The 27460-nt window shown below is 32.7% G+C and overlaps 1 protein-coding gene across 6 annotated transcripts in view; it reads left to right on the forward strand.

Moving 5' to 3' along the window:
• LOC119645249 (ras-related protein Rab-26) overlaps nt 1–20685 on the forward strand; it is a 38225-nt gene extending 17540 nt beyond the window's left edge. For 3 of the 6 annotated variants that reach the window (XM_038045354.1, XM_038045355.1, XM_038045356.1), the window contains 4 exons: nt 17602–17710; nt 17774–17884; nt 18082–18226; nt 20103–20685. In XM_038045354.1, the coding sequence (XP_037901282.1) occupies nt 17602–17710; nt 17774–17884; nt 18082–18226; nt 20103–20214 (477 nt within the window). In that variant the 3' untranslated portion in view covers nt 20215–20685. Of the gene's footprint in view, nt 1–146; nt 1024–12518; nt 12630–17601; nt 17711–17773; nt 17885–18081; nt 18227–18302; nt 18585–20102 lie in introns of those variants that run through there. The other 3 variants (XM_038045351.1, XM_038045352.1, XM_038045353.1) reach the window with 3 other exon arrangements.
• The last annotated feature ends 6775 nt before the right edge of the window (nt 20686–27460 follow it).

Here is a 27460-nt window from a genome sequence, read left to right on the forward strand (position 1 = left end):
ATAAAATAATAATAATAAAAATATGCGCATCTTCATACACATACATTTTCATTATCCGTTATATATAAATAAATTAAAACGAACTTGAAGTATTTCATAGTAAATAAACAAAAATGTTGTTTACTCAATCGATAAGGGCTGAGCAGTAAATTTTTAATTATAGAACATAATAATAATAATGACAAGCTAGGCAATGAGTGCGTGAGTGCGGAAGCGATTCATTGAGTGAAAATCGATATGCCAGTTTATACATAAAAAAAAAAAAAAAAAAAAAAAAAAAAAAAAAAAAAAAAACTAAAAATTATCTTAGCGGTCCCGCGAAGGATAAGTTTCTGCAAAAGCCCTAAGTAAAATTTCCTTAAAACGAAAACAAAAAGAAAAAAAAGAGGAAAACTTGCGAAAATGTCACGCAATCGCTCCATGTCAGTGTGTGGTGTAATAAAAAGTGATCCGAAAACTTTACCTATAGTAACACAGAGCAAGCAATGTCAGCAATTGCAATCAAATGAAGATACATTTTTGCCCACATCCAGCGATTCAGTTAATTTGTTAGCAGAAGTATCTGAACGTCGCGAATCACTTGTTAAACCCACCTGGCAGAATATACGACCTGGACAAATATCAGTGAAAACTTTGGAAAAAATTAATGGCATTAGTTCAGATTCGGATAATGATGACAGTCAACCGGAGCAAATACGACGTCTTAGCATACAGGCTCGGCAATCAGCTCAATTGCAAAGGGAAAACAAAAACAAAAATTCGCCAAGAAAATGTAGCAGTGGCAATTTGGGACAACTAACACGTAAAGGAAGTTTGGTAATGCATAGAGACTCCTTATCGCAAGCCATTCCAGCGGACAATGAAACCAGTCAAAGCAGTACACACAAGAATGCCGTTCCTAATGAGGGTGGTGCTCCGGTCTGTAGGAACGCTGGATTAAAGCTAATCCGCATAATATCACGAAAATGCGGCAACCACTCTCAGGTATTGAAGCAGAAACTATGCGATGAAATATTGGCAAAGGTAAGCTTCGAAAATGAAAAAAAAAAAAAAAAAAATTCAAAATTAAAATCTAATAACAAAATATTTTTTTTATTAATAATTTTCGTTTATTTTGTTATAAACTTCCGTCACTTATTATCATCCTCGTAAAAATTAAAACTGAAATATTAATTTTAAGTGATTCCCATAGATAGAGGCTATCTTAGATAGACGAATAAGTGCCGCTAGTACTACACCACTACTACGCTTACAGTTTCTTTCCATATGAAGAATACTCTCATCTTTTTTCCTTCAGAAAATGCGAAGAATTCGATTTTTTTTCCATAGAAGACTTTCTCTTACTGAGAACCTTGGAATAGGATAAAGTCGAAAAAATTTGATTTTTATACAGTTAGTTATGTATGCCTTAGACCAAATTTTTCCTATATGAGATATCGAAAATTAAAGCATTTTGACGTACAAAGTATTAGATACGAAAAATTGAATTATCCGATCCAAGCTTTTCTTATCAACATAATATCCCAAGGTCCTAATACTCAACGGTTTTTGTCGAGAAATTTTGTGAATATTAACTTTTCTTATGTAATGACTTTTCTCTAAATAAGGCGTTGTATTGATAATTATCAGAAAAGTACTGCAATCCAATTGAGATCAAAACATGTCAGTGTTACACATTTAGACTAAACACTGAAATACGTGTCCAGGCATCAGATAGATGAATAGATATGCCTATATCGATTGAATAATTTTGAATCGATTGAAAAAAACAAAACGAGCCTCAAGTTTTCAAATTGTTCTGGTCTTTCTATACATCCGCACAAATTTATCATATCGCTAATATATAAAAATCAAAAGCTTTTAAAATACATACACGATGTCAAAAGAATACTAAAACAGAATAAAAATTGAAGATGCTTTCTAAATAGCCTGCAGTACACATACGCCACTAATGCTTAAAAGATAATAAAAGTACTACTATGTAAGCGTGTAATTATTATTAGTTTGGGGAAAAAGAAATCCATTATTTTTATATGAACTTCAGGACTTTATTTAACATGCTTCGGATTGTCCGATTTGGGTCAAATATGCACCGTTTTGTTGTATGATTTGTTGCCATTTTAAAGGTAACTTCAAAATGCCTCTCTCATCGAAGTCCTGGTCTCTATTTGCAAAAAACTCTAGTAGTCGATTTTCACAATCCTCCCTAGATTCCAATTTTTTATCATTAAAGAAATTTTGCAATGCAAGAAAAAGATGATAATCGCTTGGTGCCAAGTCCGGACTTCCCAACCAAGCTCCCGAAGTTTCTGGCGAGTCACTGTAGATGTGTGTGGCCTAGCGTTGTCCTGGTGGAACACGACACCTCTCCTGTTGGCCAATTCTGGCCCTTTCTGGTCAATCGCTATCTTCAAACGGTCCAGTTGTTGACAGCAGAGATCAGAATTTAGCGTTTGGCCATATGGAAGCAACTCATAATAAATAATCCCCTTCCAGTCCCACCAAATGCATAGCAAAACCTTCCTGGCCGTTTGAGGTGCTTCACCGCTCTTTGACCACGATCGTTTTCGCACAGGGTTATCGTATGTGATCCATTTCTCATCTCCAGTCACTATCCGTTTAAGAAATGGGTCCATCTCATTCCGTTTGGCCAAGGCTTCGCAGATGGAAATTCGATCCATCATGTTTTTTTCTGTTAATTGGTGTGGCACCCAAACATCGAGCTTCTTTTTGAATCCAGCTTTGTGTAAATGGTTTAAAACTGTTTTATGGACGATTTTTAGCTCCTGGGCGATGTTACGACTGCTAACATGCCGGTCAACTTCGATCATTTCTCCGATTTTATCGACATTTTTGACGACCACCCTATCTGTGCGATGTGCATCTTTAACATCAAAAATTTCTGAACGGAATCTACGAAACCAAAATTGCACATAATTGGCTGTTACTGTATCAGAACCATAAACACCATTTACAATTTTAGCCGCCTGGCTTGCATTTTCGCAGAAATCTATCAGTGCAGCCATCTACCGAAAAAATAATGGATTTCTTTTTCCCCAAACTAATAAATACTTTTTTCCAATTCATTTACGAAGGACCAATTAATGTATTGGAACAAATTTTTTGCTCATCTCGATACGTTCGTTGTTGTTGGTACGTAAGAAAGTTTTCTTATAATTATTTATAAAAAAAAAGGAAGATCGTCGTACTTGGTCGTATTTTAGTTTTAACTTTCGACAGCGGTTTCACTGCATTGAATAACATTCTTCAGAAAGCAATTCCAAAAAATCCTACATGTTTTTTAGCATGTTCTTAGGGAAATCCATAGATTAAGATACGAATTTATCGGGACAGATTGAATATTAATGCGAGTAAATAACGCGGCTAATACAAGAATAACGCGACCATGGTTTTAAATAGTGATTTCATCTCAAAAATCGACTCTCGTGGTGATGCTTCATAAAGCCTTCGAATTTTCATGAAATCTTCCGAATACCTTGCGTTCTTGAATAAGATGATAAAAAAAAAGTTTAGAACGTAGCATTAATTCAAATATCGGACCAGGCTTTGTAGCTGTTTTCGGGTATACGTTTTTTTTTTTCTTTTTTTTGCATATACAACAAGGCAGTTAGGGACTTGTTTCTTCCCTTACTTGCAAACACTACATTTTCATATACTAACGCTAGGTGGCGTTTATGCGATATTCTATTCATGCTGCTTTCATAAGGAATTTTATGCAAAGAATAGTAGCAACAACGACGAAATGAGCAAGCCACATCTCTCAATTAAAATTTTGAAAATTTTTTGTTTCTTATTTACCGCTACAGTAATACTAAAGATGTAAACAAAATATAACATAATTATGGTGAGATTGGTAAACGTACCCATTGTAGGCAAAAGCCTATGTGTACTTGTTCGGTATCTTCTTAAATAACTAAAGGACTTAAGTTACGCATTTTACAGACAGACTATAAATACCAAATTAATTGCGTTCTAACTAATGCCGACAGGTTTTCGTATGTGCGACCATCGACAGTAAAATATATCTGCAAGGATAACTTGAAATAGATGACATTGACAGCGACATTGTTCAGATGAATAAATTTATGGCATCTAAGGTTAAAACTTCTTTGTATCGTAGTATGAGGTTTATAATTGCACTATTGGCGCGCTATCCCAAACAATGAATGAACTTTTTTGTAGTTTCTCTATCCTTATATGTGTATGTAAGCGTACGAGCGTAACTATGTTCACGACTATGACAAAGCGTAGCGTAAGCATGAAATTAACCACAATTAACCTTACATAACCACAAAAGTGAATCTAAGGAAGAAATGTGAAAAACTTTATTTTCGAACAGTTTTGTTATGAAACGAACCTTAAATGTGATTACTGCGACATTTTCTTAGTCCTTGCACATAAACGACCCAGCGTTTCATGTTTGAGTAATAAGTAAACATTTTAATGGCTGTGCATATATGTGTGTACGTATACTAGATGAATTTTATAAAAGATTTTCAAAATAAAGCACAGTAGTTCAACTTCAATGTACTCGGCGATCGTCAGTTTCACTGGACTCATCAACAGCGGCGTAGATTAGATATGTTGCATATTTGCCATGAATATACCAAGTTTTAATTGAAATTTACACGGGATTCATATTATGTATATGTGTATGTTGTTCTTCTATCCGTTTCTTGAAACCGCGCTTACGTCTTGAACACTTGGTCAGCTTAAGGTTCGGAAGTCAGATAAATCAATTCATGAATTGTTGCGCATAATTACCAAAAATTAATTTTCTCTCTTCTCCTAAGTTATGGCCTTTTTACTGTCCGCGTCAAATTCGATGATTAGCTAAATTTGTCTCTTAATTGCAACAGTACTTTATAGGAATAAGTGGGCTTCGCCTAAAGGTCGGCGCTAAATCATACCCAAATGTGATTAGAGTGAATGGATCATCTTCATCTGATAGTTGTTGCATTCAAAAATCATACATAAAATAGCGGCAGCTATTAAAAGGCTTCATCCAACTCGAACATAACTCCTCACCAACGTTCATTTCATATGGGAATAGGATGTGGAAATAATATTTCTTTTTTATGAAGATTTCTTATGAAGATTTATAATGAATGCATTTGAATACTGAATGCAAGTTCAAGGCAACAAATACTGCGGGGAAGATGCTCTTAACTCACTTGTCCTCACTTTTTTATAGAAATGAAGAAAAATTTGTTTAGTATAACCGCAATTTGCGTTTATTCTTTACCTGGAAATCTGCTTATGTTGCTCGCTTATTAGCATAAACCAATTGTTTCGCGTCCTTGAGCGTTTAATCCCACAATCAAGGCCGCAAATCAAATAAATCATTCCACAAGATTGTGCGTACCGTGTGATTTTCTACAGTTTTCCTTCCGATAATGTCCAATTCGCTGAGTTCATCTTGAAAATTTTATACAGATCCCAATCTCTGCTCATAATGGCATGTTACCGATTAATACTTCGTCATTTATATTCCTCGTATCACCACAACAAGCAGCAACAGTATTATATTATACTATGGTTGTGTGTTATTTTAGCACAAAAACGTAATAAGTAGAATACGGATTGATTTCAACAAAACATTAAATCGTTCGGTAAGGGAACCGATTGAAACGGTTACAAATTAACGCTAATACGCTAATAACGGTGTTATAAATGTAAGCGAATTTCTATAACAAGCACACATGATCTTCAAATGTGGTTGGAGCATCTGTACTGATCCTAATATACCTAAAAAAAAAAAAAAAAAAAAAAAAAAACACTAGAATAAAATAAGCGAAAGCAAATGGCATTGATTCATGCCCAACAGTGTCTACTGGGTGACGTTCATCGGATCTCTAATGGAGTTATTGACTACGCTTAACCGAAATTCACGCAAGTGACCTGAAAAATTCTTCAGGCATGTAAATCTTTTTAAAGTTACTTAAAATATCCAATACATTATTACATTGCCACAAACGTAAAACCAATTAAGTTTTTTCTTTTTTTACATCTATTCTGACCTTTTTTGCTAACAGCTTCACGCAAGCGACGCATAACACTTAAATAATATTCCTTGCTAATCCTTGTTTAGTCCGACGAAAGAAACTCGTAGTGCACAACACCACGAAAATCGGAGAGAACCGTTAACATCGCCTTGATTTTTCAGCGACTTTAGTGCGTTTTTTTCGGCCTTGGCCCACCTTTTGCATAATATTCGAGTCGTATGCATAAATCGTAATAGTACGTTTCATAACAGCTTGATAGTTCTGTGCTTAGCAACATTAGAAATCGTAAAAATCCGAAAAAAAATCCTTTTCGTGTCAAGGTAGAAAGCCAAGCGGATCTAAAACATTAATTACGTTTATGCTTAATCCAAAATTTATAAAAAAAAAAAATATCTCTGATATGCGATATACTCACGTAATAGAACTTGAATATTGAGCACAATATTACTCACTTTTCAGATCTGTATTTTCCAAATTTTCATATATCATGTTAATGAACTCGAATCGCATTTCAAGAAGGCTTAACTTGAGGAATAAAAGAAGAAGAAAACGCGCACGCCAACAGTGCCACGTAAATTGAGAATCCCTCTGTTTCTTAACTAAATTAAAAAATGGCTTGTTGCTCCTCACTCAAAAATGACGGCAGATAAATTGATAAAAATTTGAACGTATAGCCTATGGGCGATGCTTTAGTACCTGTGCCAAAATGAGAAAAATCGATAACATCCCCCTATTATTGTATTGTCTCTCAATTTAATTTTTTTATCAAAAGCTTCATAACGCCTAGAAACAAGACCTCATAAAGTGTATGCATTCTTCAATCATTACCAAGCCCGGGGTGCGTCTAGGCATGTTCGCCGATCGATCTGTCCACCTACCTAACTGTGTAATATCTGTAATAAACATTCCTCCTATGCTTTCCATTTCATAGGCTCATAGATAGACAGGCAAAAGATAAATTTCCAGTCTAGGAATTAAATTTTTCCATTTAGTCTTTTTAGGATTACCGTGTCAAGTATAAAAGATTGGCTCACAGCGGAATATAATCGGCCTCAGTGGCCGAGTAGGCAAGAGTCTCGATTAGCAACTACATGGTCGTGGGTTCAAATCTCTAGCGCGGTAGAGTTTTTAATAAAAAGCCGAAAGCCTTAGATGCTAGTGCTTTTAAGACTTTAGTCTTAGAATTTATTCTCTGGCTAAATTTATAATAAGAATAATAAGAATAAGAATAATAATTTTCTCATTTGTTTTTGTCTTTAATGCAAATGGTAGGCATAAGTGATTCGGTCACAGCTAAAGATAGTCTCTTTACTCGTACCAGGAATTGAATCTGGGTACGTCGGTGTGAGTATTAGCAGTGTTATGTTGAAGAAAGTCTGTACAATGGATTGAACGGAATTAATTTCAATAAAAATCAAATTTATTTCCATAGCCGATTGAGATTAATTTATATGTATTTTATTCACAAGAAATGCGCAGAATGTTAGTAAATTGCAGGTGCAAGCAATCGTACATATTTACATTTGTTTAGAAAATAGTTACGTTGTTTATAGATGCATTAATGTTCCATACAAACTGAATATTTACTGCACTGGTTGGCTGACTTGAAGATTTTAATGAATTGATGTGGAAAGCTTTTTCTTATACATGATACATAATGAATCGAGTACAATAAGTTACAAGTAAATAATAACATGAATCGATGAAAAACACTATATGCAGACGGGTCTTTTGCGTCAGTAATATTATATAGTAATTCTTTTATGCATATGGATATGTAATATAATTGAAAATATAAAAGAAAACATCAACGACAGGCTAGACGTTATTAATGAAAAAAAAAAAAGAAAGGAAAAAAAACGAAACACAATATAAGAACATAAGCTCTCCTAATAGTCCAAGTATTGTTAGAATGAATTCAACCAAGTTCAAGTCTACTGAAGAGGGTAATAAAATATCTTATCAAGGATGTTAGCTAGAGATGCGCAGTGAATCCAAGCTTACCCTTAAGGGAGAGATAGATAGATAGAGAGAGAGAGAGAGAGAGAGAGAGAGAGAGGGAGACGATGATAAAAAGAGAGAGGGCGAGAAAGGAAGAGAGAAATCAGATTTTATGAATGAACGGCCATCACAATGAAGAATTATATATATATATATATATACATGTGTATACATCGACAGCGCAGCAGCATGTTGTTTGTCAACTTGTTGCTATTTACAATTGATTAAAAGATTGTATACAATGAATTTATTAACATTATCACTGATAAGCAAGTACTTTAGTATTCAAAGAGGCGCCAAGAGTGTAACAGTACATATTATAAAACTCATTTATAGTTCAAGAAACATTTATTGTTCGGTTAAAAAAAGTATTTTAATACTGCAAAAAAAAAAAAAAAAAAAAAAACGTTGAAAAACTAAAAGTTGTTCAGTAATTGCTATTTAAATCACTTTTCAAAATGACCGCCGTTAGCGCATTTTTGTAAACTTGTCTTGAACTTGTGTACAAATTTGTTTCAACAGACATGCAGCCAGAAAAAAATTTAAGGATGTGAAGACAAATTCGCATTTAACTAGCAAAGACATCTACCATTTCAAATAAGAACATTCTGATAACGACTTAACAAAGCCCTGTTAAATAATTACAATTAAGATATAGTTGGATTTGGAAGCCAACTTCTTCCATATTAAAGAAATGAAAATATTATTGTGGACATTTCATGAATCTATATGAAAATACCTTCCAAACAAACTGAACAGGTTCAAATTCTGCTTATGGGAGCTATTTCTGACGATGTTTAAAATTTGAGATGTTAGCGAAAAATGGCTCTGGGAAAACATCCAAATTTGGGACTCTAGTGCGGCTAAACTAGAAAATGTCGCCTATATTCGCCTATATCACTTTAAAACTCTTCTTTCTCTACGCTAACTGTTTTTTTTTCTTAATTTATCATGCGATAATTCTTATTCGATCGCAGCCAATAAGAGGCAATTTCAGAAGCAGTACAAAATTTTGTAAAATGACTTGTGTACGAATATTATTGATAAAAAGTCTAGTCTCAGTTACGAAGACCATGAAATGTCCGTTTAATGCATCGAAAACCGTTTGGTATTAATAGATTTATCAGACTTTAACAGCTAATAACAGACCACACTTTTCTTGTGACACCGAACATAAAGCGATTCAGTTTCATGGTAGATGCGAACGCCATTCCTAAATGTACCGACAAATTTTTAAAGCCTGAAATTCACAAAATACATCCAGTTTTCATGCTTAGTTAGGATACGATGCAAAAAAAAAAAACTTTGTTTTGTATCGTTTGGGTAACGAATACCGTATCGGCAAACGCTCTTTATTATTGCGTTGCTATATGTGTGCTGGTATTACGTCTGCTTATTGTTGTTAGATGCAAAAGCTATAAAAAAAATCTATATAGTTTCAAATATGTACGTACTTGACATATGTTATGTTAGGGCCATCTATGTGCGAATTCCGGTTTCAAATTTACATAAGTGGTATTAAAATGAAAATCGATTTGAAAAATCGCTTAAGCGACAAGCATCTAGGGTTTTGTAATATTTTCCGTAAACTTAATTTTTGCAAATTTATGATTTAGTGTTTAGCATGATACAAACGAAGCGCTTTCAAGGTTTTCCATACGGGTTCTTCAATTACTTGGATTCATTGAACTGACAGTGGCTAGGAAAGGATTAATCCATTATCCCGTTACAGCAGTTTTGTTAATTCTGCCTTGTGAAATAATTAAAATTTTCGATTTTCATTTAAGGATCAATTCATCATATATGCATATGTGACGAAAACCACATTGTTAAAATGACTACTAAATGTGCGCATCCATTTCGCCTTCCAAATGACATCTGAGATTATTGAAAAATAAAGAATTCGCAATAATTGCAGTGAAATTATAACTTTTCGTTATTGAAACTTTTCAGTATTAAATAAGAAGTAAGCGGCGCAATAAACTGTGAATATATTATATGGTCTGTTAACGTAATTTATTAAAATTAATCAGCAAACCTTTGACGAATATAACGAAAGAAATTGCATTTTTTTTTTAAACATAAAAATGTCACGGATGAGTAGCATTAGCAGTGACGATGACGATGATGAATCTGTAGCATGCGTTTATCCAAAAAGAACGGTAACGATAACTACAGATGATAATGACACAACGGTTGATTGGTCAACTCCTTCCATAACGAGCACAAGTAAAATTATAACAAATAAAATAGCAGATGGCGTGGATGCATGTAAAACCACTGGCCGCGATCTAATTAGAAGATTGTCGTCGAAGAAGAAGAAATCAAAAGCCGATAATGAAACAAAAAGTAAAAAAAGCGTTAACAGTGAAATTTCTGGTGATGTATTAATCAAGGTGATATTTATTTTTATGTATGCAAGAGAATACTTAACCAAGCTAAAATGAACAACATAGGCTTGAAGTCTTATGATTGAAAAACTGACGTGAACATTTAAATACTGTGATTTTTCTTAAGTCGTGAAGCTAAGCTATGTTACCCGTTAATAAATTATATCTAAATAATTATTATGCGCATGCGCAATCAACGAATGGCTTGGAGGACCTTTACCACTTTACGTTCCATTTACATTGTTTTCGCAAAACGCTTTCGCATATTTTGGATAACCGAACTTTAAAAAGAGCTATCCAAGGTCATTTCTTAAGAACACTGCACTTGAAATATAATGATTATCATATGCGTAGCGTAAGAATTCATAAAGAATGATATGTAATGAATGTACGAGATTCAACCATTTCGAGTTCACATCCTGATCTAAAGTATTAACTAAGTACAGAGACCAAGACTGCTTGGCAAAATTGTTATAATTGTTTGAAATTTGTTGAAATTTGCCCGACCTTAATTAACCCTTTGATTGTAAACTTACTCAATAAAATTTCCAGTCGTGGTAATGAACGGATATAATCCGCGCTACCAAACGATTGCATACCCAAATCATATGCTTCTCCTTTACGGAGATCATTTTGAAATAGTGTATCGGTCCGCCAATCACTAAGATCGTATGCGAAGTAATTCAGAAGACTAAGGCCCACTTATAGTCATAAAACCTTCAACTATTCAATCTTGCGTGGTCGTGGCTTTCAGGAAGTAGAGTCGCGCTGGTGTATAAGTAGCTCCTTCCTACGAACGATATTATTGCAAAGCTTTTCAATTGTTTCTAACACCTTGACGTAAGCTGTGACACTACTCATCCGAACGCTCTATTAAAAAAACTACGTTTGGTTACATATAACTCTTACAATAATCGCTGAGTCGCACGTTAAAAACTTTATAGAACAGAGGATTAGTCTCCAATGACGAGTTTCTACTGATATTAACTCTCCGTGTGGGTGTGTGTATGTGTGTATGTGTGTGTGTAAAGTGGGATTTGTAGTAGAGATTTTCATGGTCAACTTGACTGCCAACGTTACCAGAAACATTTAAGTCCTTCGAAATCGCCCTCAGCTGAGGGGCTCTTATTAACTATGTTTTGCAGTCATTGGACAAATGTGTATTTCTAGCAATGTCTGAGCGTCTCTACGGCTTTACCTTTTACAGGGATTTCTATGCCACCAATTAATGCTTCACATGCTAACTCACAACGATTCCCGTGTACGAATAATCAGACATAATTGGAAAAATTTGAGGATTTCTAAACCAATGATGACTGCATATATCTATCATGTATCTATCTTGTTATGTTATTTTACGTTGCTTCATAGATTTTCGCTAATGGTCTGCATATAATGCACTTAAACATTGTACATTGTTGGGGTTTTCTTTACGATTTACTTAAATGGATTTAACACAACTAACAGCAACAATAGCAAATTAAAAATTGAAAAAATTGTGCTTGAATCGAATAATGTATGCCATCGATATTAACGAACTACGAATTGAAATCGAAAAACAGATATTAGTTCGAATTTAGCGAAAAGAGAGAAACAGGTTAGCCCTTTACTTTACCATAGGTTGCCCTAATGGGTTTGACGAAGATGTCTTTTATTAACTCTAGTTATTACTATATTGCGTCAAACCCAATTTAGCTCGTTATTCGGTAATTACCAATGGCCAAATTGTAGCAGTGCCTGCTTTTTGCCTTGGAATACGATCGTATTTTCTATAGACACAAAAGATTATCAGGTATACTCAGCGAACATTCCCCCCTTAAGCTTAATTAAATTTTTTTTTTTATTTCTGCTCTATCGATTGTTATGTTACATTCTTTTTACCCGCCTGTCGCAAAACACAAGGTCACGAAACCCTTTTTAATTTTCATTTATATTGATTATATTTGAAGTTTTGAATTCTGAATCTACAAATGTACAGAGATGTAAAGTAAAGAAAATAAAAAGAAATATATGTAGCTTTTATTTCATTATTCTTATTATTATTGCTATATATTGTTATATATATATATATATATATATATACATGTATGTGCGTACACAGGTTATAATGCTTGGTGATTCCGGGGTTGGTAAAACATCACTTCTAGTGATGTTCCGTGATGGCGTCTACATGCCCTGCTATTATGTCACGACAGTTGGCATTGATTTCATGGTAAGAGGAACTTGAAGAAGATATAAAGAAAGAAAGAAAGAAAGAAAGAATAAGAATAACAAAAAAAAAAAAAAAAAAAATTAAAAAAAATAAAATAAATATATAACATTTTTTAATATTTAATGTGAATCTAGCAACTGTCTATATGTATATTTATTATCTCCGTGTGTATGAAGCCTTTTTCTAAACTTGATTTCATTAAATTCTTCAGTTATATATGGATGTTGTTTGTATATATATGTATGTAAGCATCAAGTGCGAAATACGTATTTATGTATGTATCACATACATATATGTATTTATGTGTATAACGGTGTATTGTCAGAAATGTTTGTTTCGTTTCGTTTCTTTTTTATTCAATCTTTTCAAAGGATTACTTATGTACATACAGACAAATATCTAAACAATTGAGAAATCTTTTTAATAATTAAGTATTGCTGACGTATTCTATCTAAGTACAATATGCCCATCGAGTAAATAATTGCCTTTGCATGCAGTGCTAGCTTCTTTACAAAATCTTAGTTTTAAACGAACTCCTAGGAAAAAGCCATAGAGAAGTAATAAACGGCACAAAGCCGACCGAACTTTAAACGCTTTAAAGATCTCTCTTTTTTATAAACTTTCAAATAGGTATTATATAAATAGAGATTATTACCCTAAGAAGACATTATTTTTGTAAAAACCCTTATATATGAGAGTTGACTGGACCAACATGATCCAAACTTAACACAGTAAGTTTATATCTCTCAAACCACTATTCTCTTCTTCTTTGAGTCCATTTTCCAATAAGACATGGCATTAGGCTAAGGTATCGCAGTTTACCAAATTTTGTTCTGCGATCTGTAACTTGAAATGCATAGACATCTCAAAGATGATTACATGGGCAGGCAAGTTCATTTACTGAACCGAGCGGTATTGATAAAATGGATCGATTCGTCTCAAGTCCGTCCAGATATTGCGTAGATCTATAAAAATTTCACCCGCAAGTATTTAGTGCATAAATGAACATCGACTGTTACTTTAATTTTTGTCGGGTTTCTTCAGCTTTCCATCGTAAATGTATTCCATATTTATGGTATTCGTGGGTGCAAAGGTGAATGTAGGATTGAAATTATCAAATGTTGTATAGAGACACTGAATATAATTTTAATTAAAAATTCTTGTCAAATTGATATCATGGACATCATGGACAACATGTTGACGCTCACGTTAAAATCGATGAGTGCTTGCAAAAACGTAGTACTTTTTTTTGTGTTCTATGATTCTAAGGATATAGGGCCGCTACCGACGTCGTATGCATACGCAATGGTCGTCCTATGCGTCTACAGCTTACGCAGTGGACGACGTATGCGTCTGCAGCATACGCAATGGACGTCTGTGTCTATCATTTACGTCAACGGATTAAAGATGATGATAAAGGTGTAGGTAAAAAGTACTAGACATTTCGACAAAAAGAAATGCATTAAAAAAGTGAGCTTGAGAAGAATCTTTGCTTTTAATTTGAAAGCTTGTGGCATTTTATTTCTGAAAATGTTTTACATGCCATGTTTGCGACGATTAGGTGCCTAAATTAATTGCAAACTAACACATTTCGCTTTTGACCAAATTTACTGCTTAAAAAACCACTACATTTAGAATAACATGAACCCTATGGAAATCGAAGGAAGGGTCTCTCATAGATCAATTTGGGTTATCGTTAATAAGCTCGCATACGGCAGTACTATTGAGTTCTGTGAAATCCACAGATTTCTTATTGAAACCAGAAGTTTGCGTAAAATGTTGATCTTTTTTGTCGATCGTAAGAGGACCTAAAACAAGTAAACACGTTATAGTTGGGCAAGGACGACCATTAAATACCCCAAATCAATTCCCCTAATACAGTTCTCTAGTCGTTATAGCAATAATACATCAAAAATTATTTATTATCTTCATGCGAAGCCACACTTTTAATCAAGGCCCGCACATTGGATGATGCTCAACGACATAAGGTGAAATGATAAAAAATTTGGCAAACTCAATTTTTCCCCCAAAAACTTTATTATTTTTCAACTTCCGTCATAGGTAACTAGAAATTAGGCTTTGTCTATAAATACGGGCTCGCTTTTCACTCTTATGTATATTGAGATCCAAAAATAGAATCCTAACTCACAACAGTTAATTTGTTTTTTGGTTAATATGCTACTAGGGACCAATTTTCATCATAAAATATTTATAAGTGTGGAGTGGAGTCTAAGAAATACACGTGTGTGGTTCAGATTTAATTCACTTAATACTTCTATGACGTTACTATTGTGAACAATTCTTCACTTCGTGAAACGTTAACCATTAGACCTTTTTGTCAATTTTTTTATCAATTTATTATTATGAACCAATTTTCGTCATGAAATATTGAGAATTAGATCTTTCTACCATACAAAAATTCAGTTTTCGTAGGAACGGTTATGTAAGAGAGTGTTCAGAAATTACTCCAGCGAAAACAAATTTTTCATACCAATTTAGAATGGCTTGGCCCCCCATAGTGTTTCTACTTGTTTTTATATACAATAATAAATTTTGCTTCAGAGTTCATAGCTCCCAAGGAAATTATCAAATGTGATTTTACGGTAACTGTTCCAAAATAATATGCACAGTTCACCAACTCGTCTTCTTAACAAATTTTGTATCGATCGATGATGTTTCCCTTATCTGCCTGGAAGTCTGTGAAGAACATCGTGGTAGTATTTACCATAAAAACACTTGTATCGTTTAGAGTTACTTACAATAAGCATAGGTAGTCGCAGCTATAATTAATGCTCGATCATGGAAATGTGGAAACATGAAAATTATGAATCGTCTATACACTTACCAAGTTCCACACTTCTTTCTCTCTGACCAGAAAACCGTGTTTTTCATAGACGTAAAGGGAACAACTCTTGAGTAATTGGTCACGTAAATAAAAATCTATGATCTGGGTTATCAGCCTCTGGTGACTTGTAAACAGCAATATATCCGAGACTTTCGTTGTAGTGGATATAAAAAAACAAAAAAAAAAAAATCGGTTTATTTTATTATTTCAAAAGTTCCTTCAAAACAAAATCCAATGAATGTTGCATGTAATTGTTTGCTGAACTTGTTTGCACATCTGTGTATATGCTACAATAAGCGCAGCGTTATTGTAGTATACATATTATTGTACATAAATAATATATAAAGAAAAAGGAAAATTAATATTTTCAGATTTCATTTTGCAAAAATAAACAGCAGAGTTGTATTTTTTCTAAAAAAAAAAAAGAAAAAAGTTAGAGAAAGTAGTGTCTAAAGAATTGCTCACTCTTTCTTAGTATTAAGCTTAAGCAACGATAATCGGCTTCGAATTAGTACACATATCCTAAGCACTTGACAGTTCTATTTTCATTTAATATCAGTTTCCTTATGATTTGCTGTTCTTCAAATCAAAATTAGTTTACAAGCCATTATAATAGGATCACGTAATAAAAGTCTTCATTTAATTAAATAGATTTACTGTAATCGATGTTGCATTGGATGGTTTCGAAATTGGTTGCATTGCCTGCAACACAATCTCGTTTCCGATATATTTTCATATATTCAACTAGTTTTTCTATTGTAAAAATGGCGCAATACTTAGCACTGGGTATTCGATTACCGTCAACATTCGCGGATAAAGTTATGACAGTATTTTGCACTCGCGTGCTGTCGAAGTGCAAAAATTCTGAAAGCTATCCGCATTAAACACAACATGAGATGAACATCTGGCACATAATATAATTATGATTAATATTTTGCTTTCATTTCGATTACTCAATAAAAATGATATAAGCAAATGAATTAAAAGTTCTCCTAATAACATAATTAATAGCGATAAAATTAATTTTGTCTGTGTGGCCATTTATCAAATTGTGACTTCGCCATATGTTCTCTAAGAAGTATGTAATAGTACAAGTTATTTTTTTGCTGTAGTGTCCACAGCAAAGCTTTTGGGAGCTCTGAATGAATCGAATTCTGGACCAGCCAGCATTATTTTTCCTGCGAAATTCGAAAGTAAATGCTATTGTAACAGACGTAACAGACGACAGATAATCGAAATCGGACAATTTTAAAATCGGAAAAACTAAGGGGGGCATTAGGGGAATCTATTAGCATTGAAACATTGAAAGTGATAGCATCCGCACATCTCCAACTCAGTGAGACTATCGCTAAGGCATGCAACAAACAATAACTGCAGCGGTTATACCAAACATTTAAAGAAAATCAACTGTAATATGCGAAAATGCATTGTACGATTCATTTTGCAGTGTAGTAACGCTCAAGCCCTTTACCACAAAAGTCGTTCGGGCAATGTTCTTAGCACTGAACTAAACTGAAATATGCTACCATTCCCGTTGTACGTCCGTCTAACCAACAGCTGGTGCCTAGTCCGTGTCATCAAATGGCGTTTACGAAGATAGCATTAAAACAACGCTTGTGTTTTCGACATGACTCTGATTGCCTGTTAGAAGCACAGTGAATACGTGCAGCATCGATGGACAACACTTTGAAGAATACATATTTTTTATGATGCCCTTGAAATTAACGTTTTTTTTTTTTTTTTTATAAAAGAGCCAATCCCGTGATGAGAATTAATTTCTACACCTTTCAGCGCATTTCTACATCTTTCGACTTTCATTCATACGATACTAATCGGCCGTTATTTTTAACTTCAGCTTACATATAGATGTCGTTATTGCACTTAATACCTTCAATTTAATTTCTTTGTCCTTCTAAAAATATTGCACCGAGATACCTTTGACATAAATTATATCAGAATAAAAATAGAAAAAAAAAAAAAAAACGTACTAATATCTTTAGTCACTACTGTATGTATTAAATAAATGAATATTTGAAACAACATGTATGTATATAATTGTATATATCAAAAATATTAAAATGATATACTAATTAATTTCATTAATTGATCTATTTATTTTTATTATAGAACAAAGTAGTACTAGTGGATGGCACTCGTGTTAAATTACAAATATGGGATACAGCTGGTCAGGAACGTTTTCGTAGCGTCACTCATGCCTATTATAGAGATGCTCATGGTAATGCATACCATACACATATAAATATATTTAGATATTATAAAAATAAATGTTTTTCCACAGCTTTACTTTTACTTTACGATGTTACCAATAAAGTTACCTATGATAATATCCGAGCATGGTTATGTGAGATACGGGACTGTGCTCAAGAAAACGTTGTGATTGTGTTAATAGGTAAATTTGTTATACACATTTCACATATATATATATATATACACATATATATTATATATATATTATATATATAAATATATATATGTATGTATGTATGTATATCTATATTGGAAGTTTGGGTTTTTTGCGCTTTATGCATTTATTAATTCATATTCATTTATTCATCATATTCACATTTATTTTCATGTATTTTAAAGGCAACAAAGCGGATTGCAGTAATAGTGACCGTCAAATTAAGCGAGAAGATGGCGAACGTTTAGCACGCGAACACAATGTGCCATTTATGGAAACCTCAGCTAAGACAGGACAAAATGTTGAATTAGCGTTCGAAACAGTCGCCAGGTAAGAAGTTCTTTATTCAATATTTATCCACAAATTTCATATTAACACCTCATTTTCAATTATCTTAAAAACTAAGCAAATGTAATCTAAAAGTAATTCTATCAATGCACATTGGACAGACAAAGAAAGCTATGGCTAGCTGCAAGCCACGGCCCACCATTAAATCTTAGATGTGAAGGACTCAGATTGGCAGGCTTATGGCGTCGATGCTTAGCGCAAAAAATTTATATATTAAATCACGTTTTTAAATCAGTTTTCATCATGAACTATTAGACATTAGATACATATGAAAACAATAATTGAATTTATATCCAGATATCTCCGAAGGCTCTAATAAAGATTGGAACTACGTTTCATATTGATGCCTGTTCTGTATCCTTCTTTTCTATTCTCTAACTTGTATCAGATTTGACTTATATAGTAGCAGTAGCAGTAGCAGTAGCAATCGCTTTAAATTTATACGGATTAAAAAATGAGATATCTGACGATATCTTGTTTGTGTTAAAAATTGAATGATCAAATTAGTTAATGTTCGTTCATTCATTTATTAAGTAACTATTAGTTCGGGACTTTGAGTTATAGTACTTTTTAGGAATGTTGATGGTGTTCATATTTGGTCAGCTATCTAAGTAGAATATGTTACGCGTTGCTTCAATCTAACGAAACCACTGTTATTGAACGCTAACAATAAAAACGGATGAAGTTGAACCGATCGTTAATGGCTGCAATATGCCGATTTTTTAGTTTGACAATGTTCTGCCTTATTCCGTAAAATCCCCGATCAAAATATTCGCAGCATTGCACTTGAATATACTACTAAGCTATATATTCATCAAATATTTGTCCAGGTGGTTAACTGATTGCTTTCAATTAAATAACGTTTATAAAAGATATACTTGAACGGCCTTCGATATTTCTGAATATTTTTAAAAATTGCTTCTTACCTGAATATAATAGCCTAAAGATAATAACTGTTCTTTTGGCATATAACTCATTCACACACCGCCTGAAAGATAGGGAAACTGTTGGGTCACGATAAACAGTACTTGAAATAAAACAAATAAAAATGTTATAGTTGAGCGCAGCCATTCTGAAGATATTCATACATCAACTTTTCACAATAAGGCGTTATATGGGAAGTGGGCGAAAGAATGATCCGATTCAAACCATTTTGAACAGCGTTTGTCTATGGGCCAAAATACGCCAATATACGAAATTTCATCAAAATAATGGAAAATTGCGGCCTGTAGGTTGAATACAAGTCGATTTAGAAAATGATTCTTAAGTTCAGTTGGCTGCTGCATACATCCGTCCAAAACAATTGATTAATTTTACTAAAAGATTATTCAAATGGTTTTTATTGCCTTAGTAAGTGAAATGCACTCGATATACTTCTTAAATGAATTTATTCCATTCATTGTATAATAATTACAAGAACTGTAAGAAAATGTACTCGCATTAATTATATTTTTTTCTTTCCTAACGTCAATACGTTTATTAAATGTGCACAATACATCTGTCATCAAAGACTGCACCATTTTTTCAATGGTTATTTCATTTGAGACTCATGAAAATACGTTGAACACGAGCCGTATACATTATCAATGCAAAGGTCTTTGTTGTTATAATACCTCCCGATAGAAGAACTATTTACTTGCTTCCGAAATATTATTATTATATAGGCGTATATTCAAGTTTATGCGTACATTAGACAGAAATTGTGTAGCATATAGGAGGGAGATAGATAAATAGAGAGAGAGAGAGAGAGAGAGAAAAGTCTCACTTCAGTCATAATATATTATAGTATTCTTATGCATATTTCTAATAAAATTAATTAATTTTTATCTTCATTCTTTTTATGGCTTACTCTATGCAGGCAGCTGAAGAGTCGTGGTTATGAAAATGGCGACGAAGGTAAATTTAACGTTCATGAGTTTGTACGAGACAACACAAAAGCCAAGAGTGTATGTGCTCAGTGTAATTTTTAAAATAATTCTAAAAAAAAAAAAATATCTTAGAATTCTGCGTAACAGCATCCCCTGCCCTCATTTTTTTTTTTTTATCCCCTTTTATGCACCACTACTTGGCGTAATAACATAAGCCATGTTTTCTTTTTGCATCAAGTTTTTATTTCTTCTTTCTTTTTGTTTACCGTTCAACCAATACTCTGGTAAAATTTAAAGTATAAAGTCGTTAAACATTTTGTTAGACTATAAAATTTGTTTTTATTTTAGTTTTTAATTAATTAACTCGAACTTGCAGGAATTTTTCTTTATTTATTTAAGAAAATATTTTAAGGCATTTAAAGTCTTCTGTTAAGGAGTCATCTTTATTGTATTTTCCTATTACATGAAAACCGATAAAGCATATTGCTCTTATATACGAGACAGACAGAGACTGTGAGAGAGAAACAGAGAAAGAGAGAGAGAGAGAGAGAGAGATAGAGAGAGAAATTTAAAATATTTAAATATATTTTCTATTTCTTACAATAATAAAAATTAGCAAAAAACAGAAATAAATAAAACAATTTGCGATGAAATTCATCATCACCCGAAGAATATGTTTAAATAAAAATCAAATATTCTTCACTGAGACCAATAACATTATTAAACTTTTATAAAACAAAAAAATGAAATTTGAATAAATAAATAAACAAACGCTACAATAATAATAAAATTTGTGTGAGAATTCCGTTTCAAATCATCAAAAAGACGGTAATATACTATTATCATGTCCTCCGATCTTCCGTACTATGAGACGAAGTCATCATTAAAATGGAAAAATTAATTAATAATATTCGATATATTATCCTCTGAAACAAGGTGTTCTAAATGTCGCTTAGAGAAGAATGTTCCTAATAAAAGGGGAAAGTAGGAGAACGTAATGAATGAAGTGAAAGAGTACATGTATTGTTTTATACACGAAACGTTATTTACCGTAAGGTTAATGCATTCTTAGATGCATTAATAGATTAATTCTACATCTGCAACGATTATTTTTTCGAATTTTTTCTAGCTATAAATTGCTTGGGATACGGACACAAAAGGAAAGTGATTAAAAGAACGAGTACTCGAACAATTTTTTCAAGTTCTTCTTTGCCTTTTGCCGTCATCAAAAGTGATCTATTTGAGGTATTAAATCTAATTATTAATTATTAAAAATGCAGCATTTTATTCCATAACTTGCAAATGCAAATAATCTCGAGACGTTTACGAGTAGTCAACCTTGAGGATATATTCGATCCCTGTATTCGTCAAGTAAAGCCTTCATCTGATCAACTGACTGCTGAATAACGGACAAGAGTTAAGAGCACTTTAGATTTTATTATTTCCGACAGGAAGCTTCTTAAATCACTTTCCCTCTATATACTATATATACTACATCCAGATGGACTTGAGATACACCCATCATTTATCATACCGATCGATTTAGAAAATGACTTTAAGCTTGTCCGCATATCTCTCCGGCTGATAACATTCGGTGTGCCCGTTTTCATTTTCGTACACAATTTTATGGGATCATTCATAAATTCAAAATTTTTATCGTTGTATATGTTGCAGTTTACGAGTAATTAGAGAAAAAACTCAATTTTTTATTTGCTTTCGAAAACCAAAATTTTGTCAGTGTATAGTGCAACGCAGAGGTGTCGTTTTATCCGGGGATGCGAGATTGGGAACACCTGGTTGAAAGCATTCTTTTCGTATATAGTCAGAACGTTTCTTGGGTTCACATAAGTTGAACGTTGCAAAAATTTGGCAACAAAACTATACTTGAACTCAAAATATTTAAAAGATTTCGTTATAAATAATATATAAAGTTTATATAAGTGGAGTCTTTTTCTTAGTTATTTTAGATTAACCGAATACACTAGAGTGTAAGGGATAAAAATGATTTGTCTACATTTCTTGCAATCTTAAGAAATTTACAGTTTACGTAAAAATATAATCGTGTCGCACATTAAGTTAAGCATGAAAATTGGAAGGCATGATAACATCGTTTCTTTTCCGTCTGAATTAGAAAGGAATTATCTATAAATAAATGTATTTATAAGCAAATAAATATAATTTTTATTTAAAAAGGCACTAACAAAACAAAACCTTAAAAAGCAAAATAAAGCCAAAAATTAAAAAAATCCCACACAAACTATAAAAATGTATTCGTACCTATATATACAAACAGACACAATAAATACCCTTTAAAATCATTGTGAATAATATATAAGATATTAATTGTATGTATAATGAATGAATCGATTGATTAGTGAATTTGATCTAAAGAGAGAACTGTTTTTTTTTAGGATAAATTGTTTAACAGAAAAAGAGGAAAAGGAAGAAAAAATATGTCAACTTGTTAAACATACCGCACACTTCAAACAAATTTATTGATGTTGATGCAAATTTTATAAGAAAAACAATATTTATTAAATATATAATATGAAGAATTAATCTCTAAATATATTATAAAATACAACCTATTCTATAATATTTTAATTTATTGTAACTTTAACTTTTCATAATTTTGAATTAAATTTAATCAGTGGAATGAATATCCATCCCACTATTGCACTTTTTTCTTTTTTTTTAAATGTATCTTACAAGTTTAAATATTTTGTACTCACTACGTGAACTACAACTGAATATCGGAATCATGTCCTTTGCAACATCACAGATAGACAATAATATATTAATTAAACTTTTAATTCTCTCGAAATAGAGGCATAAGTTATCTTCACGTTTTCAAGTTCCTATCATTTATCTGATATCAGCAATAAAACCGCTTAAATGCGTGCATAAATTGCAGTTAGTTCAGTTCGTTTTACTCTACAGTTTCAGCACAAGAAATTGAATAATTTGAAAACCTTATTAGAACTTGTGTGACTCCTCCGATTAAACAGTTGAAATACCACAAGAATGTCAAACATTAAATCAGAAAATGTAATCGAAAAAGCGGTACCGTTATAAAAATTCTACATCCTTTTTTTGTCTCAACTTTGTGTCGTTATGAGCACCAAGAACAAACAAGACGATAAATCCTGTCTTCACTTAGGGCTCACCAAATCTCTCATACACTCTTTTAATGAAGAAAGGCTTTAATAAAGACGCAACCACATTAACTGAGAATACCATAAAGTCTACTATGCGTACTCATCGATACTGCACGTGTAGCACGATATTCACTAGACTGTAGACCGGACATAGGCACAAGTCCATGTTTCATCGTCAGTAATCGTACACCTTCGACTATTGTCACTTATAGAAAGCATTTCTTTTGATACTTCAATACGACGTTGTTTTTCAAAACGAATGCAAATCTTTTGCAAAAGCAAGGGAAGACACACGAGATTGTTTGTATTGATTCTCTTCATATACCAACAACATCTGCAAGGACTCCTTTTAAGTCAAATGTCGGATGGCAAACGCAAGCTCTTTGAAGCTAAGCCTTGTAATTGTAATCTTGGTAACCACTCATCATTGTAACACTTTTGTAACATTTGTAATGAGTCTTCTTGGGCAGGGTATACTCAGCCAATCCAGGACTCTTTTCAAGAAAATTTATAGTATAAAAATAACTTGGACCTTCGGTTTGGTTCTTATGTTTCTATTTATTTAATTATTAGAAGATTACAATGATCAGCGATTTTAAGAGGGGTAGGAGAAAAAAACCAGCGCGGTGACCCGAGTCTTGTTTAATGCTCTTAATTGATACTTATGCGTATCGAAAGCTTATTCTTAATTTTCACGTTTTCTGTATCGCGAGATTCTGTAAAGAAAAGGAACACCCCGCAGGTGTTACAACAGCCAACCTTGGCCTGTAGGGCTACTTGTCCGTCCCTAACCGTTTCACGTCGTAAGAGAGAGCGTCCATTAGTCATTCAGGGATGACGGCTAAGCCAAACCTGCCATCCCCTATCCGTAAATGTTAATAGTCCTGGTAGTCATTCAGGGATGACGGCTAAGCCAAACCTGCCATCCCCTATCCGTAAGGCCTAAAAACAACCCTAGCAGTAATGTCAACTAGTTATGTAGTCTCTGATCACTTACCTCTGGCTACTGTAACCCGACTGAAAGGCTGAGCGTTCTGCTACGTGCTCTTTTATAGTCGCGATCACCCTTGCTGTCCCGTTACATAGCTGCTTTGACTTGCATATGTGTTATTTTTATGTATCTATTCTTAGGTATACTAACTTAGGTCTGATCGAACATGTTTGCCTGAATTTACTAATACTATCAAGTCGTATGCTAACTTAGGTCTGATCGGGCAATGTCTGCCTGCATTTACTAATACTATCTTAAGTACTGATTCGTATGATCAAATCGTATGCTAACTTAGGTCTGATCGAACATGTTTACCTACATTTACAATTTCCACACTTACTTGTATACTACTAATCTTATGTATATTTTATTGTTTATTACACACCAACTCATGTGATTGCATAAACCACAGAACCCTTGCGTATGCTTCCATAGGATTCGTACTAAGCGTAATCAATCGTATCAATCCCTTTTTTCAATGCCTATTGCTTGTTATGTCTGCTTCATTGTCATTGCTAATCTAGGTACCAAATCGTATGATTTTATACCCCGTTAGGCATGTCTTCATCAACATGCATAAGTTCTTTTTTTTCCCATAATGTTTGCTTGTTTGCTTATCCTTATGTCTGTCTTTTTGGTATTGCTACTTTAAGTATGCTTTTACAATCTGATGCGCGCAAAGTGCTTCCTTACACATTTTTAATCCATTTCATTTTATTTTTTTGCCAAACTTTGATGTAAATCCTCTATTCAACAGATTTTTTGTCCTAAAAATCGTCAATAACAAGGCAAACAAAAAAAAAGAAAGAAAAAAAAACACTGCTATTAGTAATCCAACAGAGCACGTCTCTTAAAATTGGTTTCCGCTGTCAACAACAGTTACACCAACCTACCAAAACAAGTATGCACATCGATATGATGTCGAGGACATTTTAAAAAAATTTAGCCTCATCTCGTTTTGTTCGCAGCAGTATTTCTGATTGACTTACTAATGCAAACGTGCAAAATGTATGTATCGCCTGCACAGCATTTATTTCATTTTTGATTTTTTTTTATATAGTTTTTTTTATTGAAAACATTGAAATATGTTAATCGTTTTGATCGCTATTTTTGTCACTGTATATATTTTCTCCTTTCTCTAAATTTTCGTATGCTTTAATAATTAAGAACATTTTTTGTGACTTCTAGTTTTCAATTACATTTTCATCCATTTTATAATTTCTATTCCAATCTACAGGCACGAATGGTTTTTAATGCATTCTAGTAACCATAGAACACTCTACAAAGTACATATATTCTTGATGAACGTAAAGAGCGAAAAGACTACAGACATATTTGCCTGTGCATTGAATTTGTGGTTACGAACTTAAAACTTTATATAGAAAGAAAAACGTGTGAAATGTTCCTCATTTCTCGCGTTAATTCAAGTTCCGAAGTATTTTGCGTGCCCACAAATAGCAGAAAAAAAAAATAATTATAATAATTTTTCCCCTTTTCTCCCTTAAATTAAAATTCACTTGCATATATCAGGAAAGCCACATATATATTAAATAAACTGCAGTGTTGTAAATATGGTTTCTCTTTTTACAATTACCTATACAATACTGACAAGTCGCATGGAAGTGCGATTTGATATATGCACGACATGTATCATTTGATATACAACCGATATAAAGTTTAAGTGAAACTTTTCTTTACCTTGCATATACAAGATGGGGACGGATATTTTATATATTATATAAGTATTAGGCAGAAGTATATTCAAAGAGGATATAAAAAGCTTCCTTCCTTTGTCATATTGTGTCTGCTAGAGATTTAGTTACTGCAAAAATTTTCCATTTCAAGCGAGCCATTGTATCCGATGATCCTCCATTCTCTCATAATAACTTTGCGTTGTACGTAAATGTAATTTTTCTTTGCTCCAATAAGGTCTAAATTTGTACAGCTAGGAAAAGATGGATAAAAAGTAAACAGAGATTGGCTTTAACTTATTTTGCAATTGAAAAATTCGTCATAATATCAATGATATTTTCCTGTTTTACGATAACCATTTTTCCTGATACTGCTATATAATCTTGAGTTTTAATATGTATTAATTTTAAATAATAAGTTTCCACATCTTCTGAACTTCTACATCGGACGATTTTGTCCCATGCGATCAGACACGTTATGCAGATAAACATTTTTGTAATTAATCCAAGAAGACCTCATGTTCCAATGACAGGGCGATTACAAATATAAGGTGAGGATACTCATAAATCATTAGCACTTCTTATATTCTCAAAATTGGACTTATACAACTTTCGTCTGTAACGACTTATATAGTAGACATTCTGTAACCATTCCCCTATGAACTTACAATTGGATTCAACTCATTAAATTTCACTTATCTTATTTATGGTATTTATAGTTTTTATTTTTCTGAGTAAGTGTTTAATGTTCTCTGAGGAAATATAAAAAAAAAAAAAATTAAAAAAAATTGGAATGCAAAAAAACTGAAAATATATATTAGTAAAAAAAATTCAAGGGATATGCGGTTTAACATTACTTTACTAAATTTATATGTTAAATCATTATTCTTGCTCCGATAGCTTTTGTGAAATACAAAATAAAAAAGCTTGAAGGATTCAACAAAATTCGCCCAACCTATGCGAATTATGTACACTCGGACTGGCAGGAGAACAGACAAATAGATGGACAGGCGTACTCAAACCAATTTAAAAAATAATTTTAAATCAAATCTTTGTGGGTGTTGAAAACTTCGGCACAAACCGAACATAACTTTATCAGAAGTAGGGTATACGGAGTATAAAGATTTCTTTTATTCCATGATGGCAATATTTGCATATAATACTAAATATATAATATAATAATAAATTATTTATCATATATATGTAATGCGATGAAAACATGCACAGCATAATGTATCTACATACTACATACTCAAGAAAATGCTTATTTGAAAACTTTTCTCTAAGAAATTTTCGTCAAACTGTAATTTTTATAAAAATATAAAGCAAATATTCCTTAAAAAAAAATTATTTAAAAAAAGAATTCATGAAGAAAGTCTGGTTTATTTAAAAAAATTTATGAAATTTATGAATTTCTGTAGAAGATTTCAGTTATAGACTAAGTAACGCACACTGTTTGTGTTTGTATAGTACAGTAAAGAGTTTGTGAAAATGATTATTATATATAT

This window comes from Glossina fuscipes, unplaced genomic scaffold (assembly GCF_014805625.2).
Source record: "Glossina fuscipes isolate IAEA_lab_2018 unplaced genomic scaffold, Yale_Gfus_2 1, whole genome shotgun sequence".
Taxonomy (NCBI): Eukaryota; Metazoa; Arthropoda; class Insecta; order Diptera; family Glossinidae; genus Glossina; species Glossina fuscipes.